The sequence below is a fragment of the Ornithodoros turicata genome, chromosome 5 (assembly GCF_037126465.1).
Source record: "Ornithodoros turicata isolate Travis chromosome 5, ASM3712646v1, whole genome shotgun sequence".
NCBI classification, from domain to species: Eukaryota; Metazoa; Arthropoda; class Arachnida; order Ixodida; family Argasidae; genus Ornithodoros; species Ornithodoros turicata.
The window spans coordinates 77,798,603-77,813,998 of NC_088205.1; the positions used below are offsets into that span (position 1 = coordinate 77,798,603).

Below are 15,396 nucleotides of genomic sequence, written 5' to 3' on the forward strand. Positions count from 1 at the left end.
GAAAGTCAGTGGGCGTCGATGACGGAAATCGAACGAACACCTCTCTGATATCACTTGATCATTATATCATCAGATCTGACATCATTCCCATTACATGAGAAAGGCACGGGGGTCCGATTCCCGCCACCGGCACCCGCTGACTACCTCGTCGACTACCGTCCTTCAGATCATTCATCAGCTGAATATCTCCGGATCATCAATTTTCTGTGTCTTAAGGCGGACCCATGCGGTCTAGATAGCGTTCGCTTCCGGAGAAGGTTGGCTGCGCCGTCGCAAAATTGTTTTCGTCGCTTTGCTTTCCTCCCCCGATTTAAGGAAGTAACGTATTCAGCGCCAGCGTGCAGAACGCGATAGCAAACGACAAAGCCATTATTTTCATTCGCAGGGATCTGGAAAACAGCAGTAAGCTCGTCGAATTTGTTGATGGCAATCAATGCACCAACCATTACTGTAGGGAATGAGATCATTTTGGCCCAAATATCGCGGGCAGGTGTGCAGAGAGTAGCGATTTTGTTGCGTCTACCATGCATGCATGTATTGAAAGTTTGACAAACTCTAATTGGCCAAAAATCAGTGGATCGCACCAGGCCTTCAAAAATATGTCATTCCCTGGATAAACTCGAGGGAAACACGCCTGTACCTGTTTCGTGTAGAAATTTAGCGAGATTTACGAGAACTGTGCGCACAAAAATTCCCCATAAACTTCTTAAGAAGTGAGTCCGCCTTAAAAATTTACGTTGCTCATTGTCTGTTTCGTCCCTATCCTCGACCGCTTTAATTTAGCGCTTTTATCGAGATGGGTCCATCTCATGGTGTCCTCATGGTGTCCTTGAACGCAGGTGTGGGAGATGGTCCGTCTGATCGTGCCGTACAGCGTCATCTTCTTGCTGGCCGTTCTGGGCAACGGACTAGTCATCGTCACCCTAGCCGTGCACAAGAAGATGCGAACTGTCACAAACGTATTCCTGCTCAACCTGGCCATCAGCGACCTTCTCTTGGGCGTCTTCTGTATGCCTTTCACACTGGCGGGAGTGCTGCTCAGAGAGTTCGTCTTCGGCGACCTCATGTGCAGACTTATTCCTTATCTCCAAGGTGCGTTCTTGCGTTCATTCTCATACAACGTAGTCGAAAGAAAACACACAATTTCTAGATCGGCGCGTCTTCCAACCTAAGGCTCTGCTTCAATATATACGCGTATGCTCTCCGCATGGCTGGGTTCCTCACTTTTCGAAGCGCACTTCGTCGGTTGTTTTCTGTCGTCCGCGTTCTAGTCCTGATTTGCATCTACTTGCAACATACGCACCAACAACCCCGCATCCGGATCGTGGTTTCTCCATTCTCAGTTATGCTTGAGTGGTGTCGAGGGTGCCTAAAACTTATCTATTGAAAAAAGAAAAAAATATGGAGATGTGAATTCCGAGAGACACAGAAACACTTTTGCATCGAGTGGAACTCCGGTGCACTATATTTCTCAAATGTACGTGTTCACTCGAAGGGCATCCCATCTAGGCCCCCAAATGGCTGCCTTGGGGCACTCCTTTCATTCTTTTTATGGATGGAACGAATCCAGAATTTTTCGAATCCAAATCCAAATCCGAATCCAAGGAAGGTTCTACTAATCCACGAATCTTACGAATCTCGAATCTTTGGAATTCTTTCTTTAAAAAGAGTTTGAAAAGCCAGGAAAAAAAAGCTCTCCTAGTGAAAAGTGTGTAGAGGAGGTGGTGTCCCTCTACATGAGTCCTGACCGGCAATGATGGAATGTCCCAGCGGGCAGATGGTCGTGGCCTCACGCTAGAACGGTGCCGGTAGAACTGGCCGGCAGGCGCGGTGGCGCGCGCCAGCGGAGGCACATCTTCGTCATCGCACACAGGCCGCCACAAGTGTTTTGTAGGATACCTTTGTTTAAGGAAAACAAATTAAATAATACAACGGTTTCAGGTGAAAATATACCCATATGGCTCTTTTCGTTAACACGTTGTTCATCGGCTAGAAGAAATGCATAAATTCTCGAGTGTGAATTATTTCTATAAAAGTAAGCATGAATCAGAAGCAAACCAAGGTTACTTTTAAACTTGTAATGTAACAGTTCCTGCCTGAACTCTTTCAGTCCAGAGCAATGGAAACAAAAAGACAAGAGAACATCCGTCGGCCAATGAGGCTTTCGGCGGCAACTTGAAAAACAAACGAACAAACGTGGTCGGTGGATTCGAAAGATTCGATTCGCCATTTTGGGCACTGGGATTCGAATTCCCGAATCTCAAATCCCTGCCTAGGATTCGAGGATGAGCAATATCATCGTCATCATCATCTCTCTCTCTCCCTCTCTCTCGAGGATACTCTAGTTACCCAGTTACTCTACTCATCATACTCTGCTTCAAAACACGTTTCACTAGAGGTTGTTTTTTGCTTTTTACTGGCTCTTTAAAGTTTTTTTTTTTAAGAAAGGATTCGAAAGATTCGACATGCGCAAGATTCGTGGATTCGTAGAACCTTCCTTGGATTCGGATTTGGACTCGAATTCGAAAAATTTTTTATTCGTCCCATCCCTACGATTTACGCACATACACATTAACTTTACTTAACACATTAACTTTCCGTTCATCCTTCGATAGTTCTCCTTCCTATTTCATTTTTTCTGCATCCGTGCCGCGCCCATATCTAAGAAATTGATCATACCCTAAAGGTGACTCTGAATGAGCCAAATCAAATATGATTGGAACCGTTATGCCTTCCCAACGCCTGGCTTCGCTGCCGAGATAGCAGCCGGAGTGCCAAAAGAACGGAACGCCGCATTATTTTTTTTTTTTCCATCCTGTCACTTCACACTCTGTGAAACGCATGGGGGGGGGGGGCAGAATCTAGGACGAGGTAACGAGGGTGCCTTGAGGGCCTCCACAATCCGTTTTCGACTTTCAATGTGCGACCACCACTGCTCAATTCACAACGTCATCTTTTATTTTCATCACATTCCAAGCAATGGCAAACAAAAATATATTTAGAGCGAATTGATTGATTCATTGATATATAGAAAATACGAACATGTGAGAACCGACAAATTCGGTTAAGGCTGCTTCAGCACTCGTGAATTGAGAAGAACTTAGAAAAAGCTAACCTCGAGATGATCAAGAGGCACTTTAAAAAAAAAGAAACCCACACAAAAACAAAACAAGCAGGGACCACGTGACGAATGAGTCCAGTAAATGAAATGGGGGTTCAAATGAGAGGAGACTAAATACACCAATGGCCTCATCACACTGCACAATGTACGTACACTGTCCTTAGGAGTGTAGCCGAGAAATACAAACATCAGAGGCTGTCGAGAAGGTCACATGACAGCGTAAATTGAAAGAAGATCAATTCTCTTTAACAAGTTATCCACTTTCACAACTGCCGGCATTCCTACGCTCTTAAAACAAGGGGTGTACTTAACTCATTTTGCTACATATACCACTCCCTTTTGGAGAGTACACGTACTCTGTAACCCTTATTTAAGAGTGTACGTTATCAAACACTGACAAAGTTGAACGCAAACAGACATTTTGCTTATGCTTGAATCACCGTACTTGCATCAACCCCATCATTGGACATTAATCTCAAATCCCCATTTTCTTCTTTATCACATCACATCACGAGCAGAGGAGGCACTCACATCAATCACTCTGAACAGATCGAGCAATATCATTTTAGCTCTCCTACTGTTTAAAATACATGTTATTGCCATACCGCAATCTAAAATTATTCATTTAATATTAAATACAAATTAAAATTATTTGAAAATTAGAAATAAGTTAATGAAATAACAATTAAGAATTAATCAATTTAATTAACTGAATAATTTACCGCAACAGGCTGTCGAATGTTACACACTGTGCTCTTTTCGTGACACAGTGAAAATTTCCTTTATTTGAGCTTTTATCACCTTGCGCTTTTTTGTGATGTTGTATTGTGCTGTGCCCCTACTTCTACGGCATATTGTTAAGCCAGAAGTACCCTAATCAAATAATCGTAACGATGTCCACGGAGTTAATGCAAACAACCGTAAGTTGTTTACAACATCACCGCCATCATCTTTTCCATTCACTCCAAACGATCCTACAAGAGTAGGCGAAGGGCAACAGTGAGTGTTAGGCCCATTTCACACTAGCGCTTTTCTCGTCCGTATACTTCAAGAATAGATCCAATAGACTCCAATCGGTCCCACATCCCGCGTGAAAAACGTGGTTGAGAAAAACGGTAGTGTTAAATGGGCCTTAGTACAGCGTTAATAACGTGGCTTCCGAAGTAGCGAGTCTATACCGCTTCCAATCACGTGATGAGAGCGTGAGTCAGGAATGCTGCCATTGGTTCCAATAGGTACGGTGGCTTCACGGTGTCGTTATCTACTAAAACTCTGTAAAGCCTCGTCAACTCGCTATTTTTCTATGTTATGCCTCCTTTCGAGACAAAATTTCGTACCTCGGTGTTTCTGCATCTCGTGACAAACAGCAATGTATGCTCAGAACGCCAGCGCGACCCTGGCACCAAGTGCTTCCACGTGCCGCAGCAACCCCATTTGGAAAAATTTCCCCTAATGTGGCACGCAGTCGGAACATCACATCACATTCCCTCCGTCTTCTTCCTAACGATGCCTAACGGTTCGATGATCCTTTGAAGGGCTTTGGGAGAGCGTTACTTGCAAAGTCGTGCCGCTTTGGGACTGTTATAATGCGACATGGATGTTCTGCTATTAAGCGTCGTGCTGCCGAAACTTTCGGAAAACCACTGAAAGAGAGTAACGAGAGCAGCAAGAGTGTGCACGTGTGCTTTTAATGAGTGCCGCCGATCCTGTATGCCCAATTGGTAGGTTTGTTCGGAGCTGGATTTGGCGCTCTCGCGTTTCATGTTCGTAGACGTAGAGGATGTTTCACACGTGGAGCTGTAGAATCTGCTTTAGAAAGAAGAAATTGTGCTGCCTACACTATGCGCGTGTTAGATTAAAAGAATTAAAGAAAGAAAGATATAGGAAGGAATAAGAAATAAAGAAAGAAAGAAAATTAAGAAATAAGAAGTAAATAAAAACAAAAGAGGAAATAAAGGATAAACTAACAAATGATGAAAGAAGGATGAGGTACATGAAAGACAAAGATGACACACACAAAAAAAAGATGACTAACAAACGGTGAAAGAATCATGAGATGGATCACAAAGGATGACTTTAAAAGGAAAGAGCTTTTCGCATATGTGTGCCTATGATTCAGCAGATAGGAGAGCTGACAGAACTGAATGGCTCTACTCTCACTCTCGTTCTTCCGTATATGCCAAGACTTGTGCACCGCTAATGTTTTGGTCACGCCATCGCTGTCACTTGGTCCTATAAAGTTACGGACCAGGCTATACGGTGGCGTCCCCTAGAAGGATACCCAACCCTAGAGGGCCGTTTTGAAGTTGTATTTTTTGAAGTGTAATTTTTCTCTTTTTTTTTCTTCTTCTTCTTCTTTTTTATCCTCAGTATTCCACGTGTTATTTCGACTGTGCGGAAGTTTCGAAACAACGGGGCGAAAGGAAATTATGCGAATCTCAGAGTTGGTTCCACACGTACGAGCATAAAATTTTGTCGCAAATTATCTGCTTGCCGCTTTCCTTTTTTTTTTTAATTCGTGTTAGCGCCACGAAGCGACTGTGGCTATGATCGCCGTGCAGACATGAACGGATGGAGATTATAGCAGGAAACAAGGGGGCGGCAGGGAGGGTTACTGTGCGTCCTGGGTAGACTTCAGGTCGAGCTGTACCGAAATTAGTGTGGAAAGTTTGCCGGAAACCAAAGGGAAAACCTCAGACAACACACAGTGGATAGTGGGATACGAACTCACCACCTCTGAGTCTTGAGCACGACCTTGGCTACCACCAACTAGGAGATGCTTTTGCCCATTCGGCCATCCCCAGTCGACCACGTTCCGAATAAGTTTTAAGAGTCGTCTGCATTCATAGCGTAAAGTGATGTGTTGTAGAACTAAAGCCTCCCCAGAAATAGCACGACAGAAGCTCTGTTTTTACGCAAAACGCGTCGCGTCATTCAGCGCCGTTCTGCGATTAGCGATAGCAGAAACTACGAACGCTCTCATAACGTAGCCAACGCTGGCACGCACGCTAATTCACGCTAATCCCTCATCGTCCAATACAACCCGGAGTGCCTGAAGTAATCCGCTCAGTTAGGAGTTTATACATGTTGGGCCCCGGGGATAAACGTCTCTCCCTACGGCAGCTCAAGTGACGTGCCCGGGAGTCGAGTGGCGGTTAGAGTGAGTTGCCACAACAGGCGTAATCGCCGAGTGGAGTGGAGGATTAATGAGTTCAGTTAGTCTTAATGAGGCGAAGTGGCTAAACTAAAGCAATGAAGGTGCGGAAAACAGAACCAGAGGCTCGTGTCTGATGGCACGCACCATAAGCAAATTGCCCCTCTCTCTCTCTTTCTCTCTCTCTCTCTGCCTGTTCGCCTCCCAGTGGCTGTCTGTGCGTGTGCGGTTTTTTAAGCGAGACGAGCGCCCAACATTAGGCTACGGCTGAATGTGCAGTACAGCGCACGCCCTCCTCTTCTAACTTGGAAAGCGAGACTCTCCGAACTGCAGTGAGTGTGGCGTTGTAGAGGACGTAGAACACATCCTTCTCGGGTGTCGGAAATACGTTGATACTCGAGGGGTTTTAGAGGCGAGCCCTGTCTCGTGTGGACTCCTGAACCTTCGACATCGCGAAACTGTTAGGTCTTCAGTTATCTGACAGGGCGCTGAGGGCACTTGAAGATTTTGTAAGTACAACCGGACTCACATATTCTATGACTCGCTGAGTATGTGCTGTGTGTGTCCCCCAGCGGTTCCGACATTTTACAATCACTCGGTTTAAACTTTTGAACTACATGTTGAACTCCCTCGTCATCTCTGTTCATCGTCTGTTTGTTTTCTGATCATCTCATCATCTGTTTGTACTTTCTGTGCGTAAGCGTACAAGGGTAGCCTATTCGGCTTCGTCGAAACTCCCATCCTTTTTTTCTTTCTTTTTATCACGTCACTATAACCTCAGCGAGTCACCACCACTGACCGATCCCACCAATCCACAAAGATTCCGAATCTATGGCTTGAACGGAATTACGGAGGGGGGGGGATATAGGTTTATTGCAAAAAAAACAAAGAAAGAGGGGAAAGGTTAGCCTGGCTCCAGAAGCCGATTTGAGGATTGTGCAACCAAACCGATGGATAGTTGGCCACATTGCACGCGGTAGCGAACGAGAAGTAAGAATGGACAAGCGCGTCTTTCTCGTCTTTCTCCTGCACGCTGTCTTTGCGCTGCCCTCGTCCCACTAAATTTCCCTGTGAGATCTTTCATAATGCTACCTGTGTATTTATTCATGGAAAGTCGTCGTACTTCAATGTTATGAGGGAGAGGGTCAAATTCGTAAGGCGCATTTAAATTTTTGAAAAATCGATTTAAATCAAATAAATCCGTTTCTCTAATTTTTTTTTTTTTTGCAACGCTGGCACACAATGGCACCGGAAATTGTGCCGGAGCCCAAAGGTCACGGTCGGAAGCTGACCTTATAAAACGTCATATTTAAAAGTGCTAAAATCTCCAAGACAGGTACACAACACGCAGAAAGCAACCACGTTACAAAGCGCTAGACTGTCTACAAATGTTATTGCACCACTTTGTGGTTATAGTTTATATAAGGGTAGTCCCTTTCTTTATTCGTCAATGACATATTTTGCCATGCTTATGCTCTCCGCCCTACCAAGTATGCTTACCATATGTCACGTTCTGTTTGGTTCTGAAATGTGGCGCGTGTTTTAAATGTCCTACAAGTACCAACAAGCCCCCAAAAAGAGCCCTATTTTGTTGGTCATGGTACTTCAAAGCAGCACCCGACACACGGTCCAGAAAAAGAAAATGAGCGACACAGAGAACTGCTTCGAACTGCAAGTGTCTGTGTCGCCCGTTTTTGTTTTTTTGTTTTTGTTTTTTTCTGCCTGTGTGTCGAGTTGTGCTTTGAAGCAAGATTCTCGACGACCAACTACCCCAAGTGGGGAGATTAGTTAACCATTTGATTGGCCTTATAACGCTATCGCATTTAAACGCGTCTGGCATATTGCTCAAAGACGGAGGCAATTCTTTTTAATAAAGAAAGCTACAAACCCGCATTCCGGCACAAACCCCGAAGCTGTCACTCTGCAGCTAGCCTGTATTATTTCTACGACTGCTAAAGCGGAAAATCAATTCGCTCGGGAAAGACAATGATGGATGTTGGTCGTTTCGGAGCATGCTGCAGAGAAATTACATTTGGTTACCGCACCCTCTGAGCCGTAAATAATGCCAGAGTACTGGACTAAACGAAACAGTTCCCCTTTTAACATATACGAGCTAACCAACAAAGACGCTCGCGAGGGAATGAATGAAACGCGAGAGAAAGATTTCCTTTGCCGCAAAACTGGGAAGTTATGTAGGCAAAGCACGCTTTACAGGAACACCCATCTTCATGACGGTTGTAGGTGCACGCGATGCAGGTTTCTTGGGTGCGTTTGCTCAAATGGACCTTTTCCATATTCGCGTCGCCCCTGGCGGTGGAATGTCGAACGTCGTGTCTTTCCCCCCAATAATGGTGACGCTTTACGAACTGGCACGTACGTTGCGTGGGAAAGTAGCAAAAAAGGATTGGAAGAAAAATGCGGAAAGAGTGAATGCGCATTGTATTCATTACCAGACCTCAGTCGCCCGCAGGTGGGTCCATGGCACGTGGTCCATGGCGATGTTTTCGGCTCAAAGATGGTGGACTCAAGGGCTGGGCATGCGCATACGCGTTGTCGGAAATGGTCCATTGTTTAGACGTGATGTACAAAAGATATCGCAATTTCTGAAAAGACAGAATCATCGAGGATGAGCTAAAAAGTCATTTACTGGCTCAAGTAAGGTCAAGTAAGCCATGTCATTGTATTAGTCTGGATGCATGTTGGACCTGCACTAAATGGAAAACAGGATTTATTCAGATAGTTTACAAACGCTGGCGGCCTCCAGAGCTACGAATTTAGAGCACCCTTGTAATAGAGACTTATTACACAATAATCGGAAATGCCGGCTGCAATAAATACGCCCCCGCGGCCTGTATTTCGTTTTTGTTGCTGTACGAGGTATTGAACGCCGTGATTATCATCAACTGATAAAGATCGGATGTGAAAGATAAGCTCGCACGGTACCCACCTCCCGATCAGCACTCAGAGTCTTCCGCGTGCCGTCTGCGTGCTAGGTGACTTCACTTCGTCACAAAACACCCAAGAACGAGACTAAATTTCAGTGCAACATGTTTTCCTCCTATACAACAACAACAATAATAAATGATGACGATGAGATGGGGTGTTTCCTCCGATACACTCAAACCTGCAGCTCTCAGGATAAAAGCTACAACACCCATGCTGCGTTTCATACGCAGACGACAGACAAAAGGGTTGCCGTCTGTTTTGTCGTCTGCAAAAACAAAATCCACAACGGGTCACTAAATAGACAAACGTAAGCGACATTTATTACTGAGCAACCGGTATATTCTATTAAAAGATTGTACCGCGATGAATAGTGTTCCCGCTCTCTATCTGACAAACTTAGCCCATAAATTCCGTTTTATGATTTTCCTTGCAGCGGTGTCTGTGTGTGTGTCTGCGTGGACCCTGGTGGCCATGTCTGTGGAACGCTATTACGCCATCTGCCACCCGCTGCGCTCCCGCCGGTGGCAGACGTTGCGTCATGCCCGTCGGACCATCACCGCCGTCTGGAGCGCCTCCCTGGCGGTCATGCTGCCCATCGCCCTGCTCAGCCACCTCCAACCAATAAGAGGAACCGGTGAGCATTCATCTGGAAATATGTGTAATACAGAGTACCTTGCCTTCGCGCTGAGCTGTGCAGTGAAAATGAGGTCCAAAGCAATTATAGGCGAGTGAATGAAAGTTATTGTAACAGCGCAGAGGTAGCATTGGACGGACGGGTCATATTGGGAAATTCAATTAGATAACGTTAGGGTGTTAACTTTCATAGAAACCGTGTGTGCGATATTGTAGGATGAAATCTTACGGAGAAAGGGAAACCGTGACGTCTTCGTCATCTACCACTCGTCCTCAGCGCTCCTGGCCACATCTTTGGTGAAATAAACTCGCTTAGGAAAAGAGCTAAATAAATAGCGAGCAAATACTGCCCTTATGTGCTTCAAAAAATGTCAACCACTTAAAACTTTCGCCGGTATCTCGCGCCTATCGTTGGACGGGAATGGTGGTAATGATAGGTAATACAGTCGTGAGGGAAAAGGCGCGCCGTGAAAGAAAAAGCTTCGGGAATGCCGGTAATAATGGATGAGGAAGAGAAGGGGGTCAAATACGGAGCCTCGTGAAATTCCAGATGTAACAGAAGCATGGGTAGAAAAAAAATGGTTGCTACGTGCGGCGAATAACGACTGGAAAGAGAGAAACTCACGTATCCAACTGAATAGTGGAGAGCCACAGCGAAGCTTAGAAAGTGTTGTAATGAGATATTTACAACAGAAAGAAGACGGTCGAGAGCATCTATATTTTAATGGGACTTTCGTGCAGAAGGCTCCACTTCTTCAGGTCTAACTTCAAGTTAGAAGAAGCAGTCGAGGATGTATAAGGCACGTTATTTGATATACAGTCGAAGCTCGTTAATATGACCACGGCCGTTCCTGCGTATTTTTGTCATAAAGCGTCGTGTTACGAAGCGTACCATACCGTTTACGTAAGCTTCGAAAACTGGAAAATTACGTAAGCTTGTAATACAATACGAATAATGAGTAAGAATGAATTACACTATTAAAAAACAAAGTCTCACAAAGACATTTGCTGAGTGTAACCCTCAATCTGACGCATATCTACTACGTCATTCTGGCAGTTAGCTCGGTTTCTTTGCGTTTCTTCTCAGACATGGTCGATGAATGCAGTACGACTGCAGCATCTATGGTCAAGGATCAGCAAGGATGGTCAAGGTCAGCATCTATGGTCAATAAGGCGAACCGCCGGTTCTCCTGACCTACAAGGTCATAGTAATGAGGGTAAAGCACACGTGTTCGACTCTTGGAAAATACCGGTCATTGTCATATTTAACCAAATGTCATATTAACGAATAATAATTGGCGGAGTTATTGGCTATTATGCGGAGTTCATTGGGAGGGAACTGGTTCCCGAGAAAAAGTGTCATAAAGCGGGGATGTCGCATTAACGAGTGTCATAATAACGGGGTACGACTGTATTTGTTAGTTTCTACGACAACCCTGTTTCATATGGTAAAAGAAGCTGCTATATTCTAGGAATTTAATTTTATTGTCAAAAATATATATTCGAAGACTTTACAGCAAACACTAGTCGATTATATTGATCGGTGGTTGCTGGGCTGGCTAGGTGAGTGCTTCCTGATTTAAAAACTGGAACAATCTGCCCCACTTCGCAGCCGTTGAGTGGAACAGACTCTTGAATTGGCCGTGGAAAGATATAAGATAAAATGGTAGGAACGGTACTAGTAATATCTTTCGTGTTAAGTAGCATTTCTGCATTAATACCGCAGACCTCGAACACGTGGAGGCTTTGTGGGATTCCGTTCTTTCACAAATGTCGGGTGATGTGACTTGCAAGCTTTCCATGTGTGTAAAGCGCTGGTTTGGTTTGGTTTGGGTTGGGTTGGTTTTAAGGAAAAAATAAAATGGAGATTTTGGCTTCACTAATGCGAGCCCCGGCACTCAACATTCCAGTCGTTGTGTAACGCTGATTCTTGAATTGGCCGTGCAAAGATATAAGCTAAAATGGTACCAGAAATATATTTCGTGATAATTAGCATTTTTGCATTAATACCATCCGATCCCGTGGAGACTATGTATAAGCGACGGAACGCATGACCATAACACCTTTGCATTTCAATCGGAAGTCAACAGAGAATCTTCTGATATTCCTCATTAGAAATACAATAAGGACAATCATAAGAATTTTTTTTTTTTTTACTTTCTATAGAGGAAACTTTTTAGGAGCTGATTTTCTATTGAGTTTCTATAGACTCAACAAAAATGCATTTTTCGCTACTGACACGTATTAGCCATGCGAATGCCCTTGTCTATTTTTTACCTTTGCTTTTTATTTTATTTATTAATTTTTAACTGTTGAACATTTTAAAACGAAATGAGCTCTACGGGTGCCCCTCACCTATACTACACTGTTAAAACAGAACTTCACCACATAGCACACTTCTAGCCAACCATCATTCCGAATGATATCATTCTGTGTCATGATTTGTTCAAAACAGGGGGGAGGCGCCTATCTGGGACAAGATAATCTGTCCCAGATAGGCGCCTCCTCCCATTTTCAACAAATCAATGCACTGAATGATATCATTCGGAATGATGGTTGGCTAGGAGCGTGCTATGTGGTGAAGTGCTGTTTTAACAGTGTACTGCATTATGCGCTGCTTTGCCAACAGCATGAAGCAATCTAGCCTTAGGCGTGTCACTCAATATAACAACAACAACAAATAAATTAATGATGATGAATGGGCACTCATCATAATAAATTACATCTATGAACAAGGCATATTAAAACGCAAGAAAGCTGGTGTATCGATGTTGATGGTATCATTTTCTTGAGCTAGACTGAGTCTAGTCCTGTCTACTTCTGTTTTGTGTTCCTCTCCCTACCATCGCCTGAATCTCAAGGAAATGATATACCATCCAATAATATCTGTTCCAGGGCGAAGATTTTGCATTGAATGAGGCGATATGTTTCTGTTTGTTTCACGCGTATTTTTCCTAACAGTTGTTTCACACATTTTATTTAACACTGGGTGGCCCCTCCTCTACACTCTTAGAAATGAACTTCACCACATAGCACGCTCCTAGCCAACCATCATCCCGAATGACAACGTTCTCGCCCCTGATTTGTTGAAAACGGGAGGAGGAGCCTATTTTGTGCCCATTATGCACGGCACAAAATAGGCTCCTCCTCCCGTTTTCAACAAATCTGGGACGAGAACGTTGTCATTCGGGGGGATGGTTGGCTAGGAGCGTGCTATTTGGTGAAGTTCATTTCTAAGAGTGTAGCTCTGCTACGGGGCCCCCGTTAGTGTCACTCTGTCTTGTATTTAGCAATAAAGGATTCGATTTGATTTGATTTGATTTGATTTGATAGTAAAGTGAGTCGTAGGGGCGGTCTCGATGGTGGTAAATGAGAAGCTGTTCTAGACGTATACGAAACTTAGTTCGCGTTATTCGATGGAACCTTCGTGCGAAGTTGCAGGAGGAACACTTCGTTACGCGGTAGGCAGTCATTTCACTCGCTGTGCACCCCGCATACACGCTTCATAGGAACAATACCCCCGACACGTTGTATGCTGTAATGCAGTGCAGGTTACTCCTGGGAGACCTTACACTATACGGCAGTTTCCTGGACAGCAGCCATCTTGCTTGACGTCACCTGGTTGCCATTACAGCACTGTGGGGGCGTCATGACCGCGCCCAGTTATATGCGCTGCAACCATTACGGCAGTGTGGGAGCGTCATAGCTGCGCCCACTGATATGCGCCGCAACCAATACCGCGGTTCCCTCGAGAGGAGCTATTTTACCTGACGTCACCTGATTGCCATTACAGCACTGTGGGGGCGTCACGGCCGCGCCCTATGATATTGCGCCGAAACCAACGTTAATTAATTAATTCTATGAATAGGAAGGTTAATATTAGTAGCTGAGCGAAACAAGGAACGAGCGAGCGCCGAACTATTTGTGTCCTGCCTGCATCGTGATATTAATTCCGACCTACAACTGTAGTAGTCTCGGCTGACTTTGCTGAGCTGCAGTTTCTTCGACGATCACGACACCTATGTGGAACTTTCCGCGAAGATTATACAATTACGGTGTCCGTGTCGACAGCATAGTAGCTGCAGTACACTCTTAAAAATGAACTTCACCGCATAGCACGCTCCTAGCCAACCATCACCTCGAACGATACCGTTATCTGCCCTGATTTGTCGAAAACGGGAGGCGTACGCCATTTTTGTGACACTTATGCTTCATAATTGTCACAAAAAAGGCGTACGCCTCCCGTTTTCAACAAATCATGGCAGATAACGATATCGTTCGAGGTGATGGTTGGCTAGGAGCGTGCTATGTGGTGAAGTTCATTTTTAAGAGTGTAGATACGGATGACTTGGACTGCCAACAGCACTGACATTGAAAAAATGGCTAGGATGCAAGCGAGCTCGTGAAGATGACGCATAATGTAAAAACCCCGAGACTAGGGAACACGAAGGGACAGACACAACGCGAAGTCTTGTGTTGTGTCTTCGTGTTGTGTCTGTCCCTTCGTGTTCCCTAGTCTCGGGGTTTTTTACACTAAGCACTCACATTCCTAGGTTTATACGTCGATTTTGTTGATACTGGTGAGACAACACGAGAAACGTCTGAAGAATCAGTCAAAATTATGCCTGGGCAAAACCACGCTGTGCAAAGAAGTGGAATATGTTGAGCTCAAAGATCGAAATATCGAAGTCGTCGAAAATACCGGACAGCGTCGGGAATTAAAACCGCATTAAGCGCGCTGACGGATTACCGACGGCGCTAAACTTATAGGATTACCGATCGCGTTGTGTTCGTCAGTTTGCGTGTTCGTTCCCATCGTGCAAGCTGGCTGTTAATCCACGGTCTGAATAATATTAAAAGTTCAACTAATGCCTGTGGTGCACTGGCTTAATTCCGAAAAGGGCCGCTCTTCCAGAGAGCTCCAAGCGCAGTAGTCATCAGCTTCAAAGTTGCAATTTAACCGTTTAACAGTCAGCACCAGCTGTCGTGTGACACCGTCTATTTAAATACGCGTATTCTCGAACTACCTTCTTTCACCGAGAAGCTCCGGAAGCTTCTGCACGCGTCTGTCACGTGTCAAGTGGGCAGCAACAAATGGCACGGTAATTAAATGCCGTCTGCTATGGAGCTGGAAATGCTTTCCTTGCCTTCTTTTCTTCCCTGGCTTTTTATCTCCTTGCTGCTTTTTTTTTTTTTTTTTTGCTTAAAGCGATAGATTACATTGGCCCTCTCGACACTTCCAATAATTAAAACGCGCTTCAGGAGCAAAAAAGAAAAAGCGGGCAGCCGAAAGATCGGAACAAAATGTGAGGCTACAGCACTTATTATTCATGAGGCGTTGGTTAGGTGACTGCGCTATGGATTTCAATATCATTCATACATAATGGTGCGCCTCGCCATATTAAACAAGCGCGGCAAGAGCACGTTGAGCGCAATGGCCCCACATGAATTCGGGAGGCGGCATTTAATCAAACGCGGTTTAGCGAACGTTATCTGCTCTGTCCAGCAGTTGGCGAAATACGCATTTTATCACTGGAGCACA

The 15,396-nt window shown here is 44.7% G+C and overlaps 1 protein-coding gene across 1 annotated transcript in view; it reads left to right on the plus strand.

Annotated features, from left to right (window-relative positions):
• The first annotated feature begins 848 nt into the window (after window positions 1–848).
• LOC135395945 (cholecystokinin receptor type A-like) overlaps window positions 849–15,396 on the plus strand; it is a 79,511-nt gene continuing 64,963 nt past the window's right edge. The window contains exons 1-2 of the mRNA XM_064627030.1: window positions 849–1,092; window positions 9,655–9,855. Coding sequence (XP_064483100.1) covers window positions 849–1,092; window positions 9,655–9,855 — 445 coding nt within the window. The remainder of the gene's footprint in view (window positions 1,093–9,654; window positions 9,856–15,396) is intronic.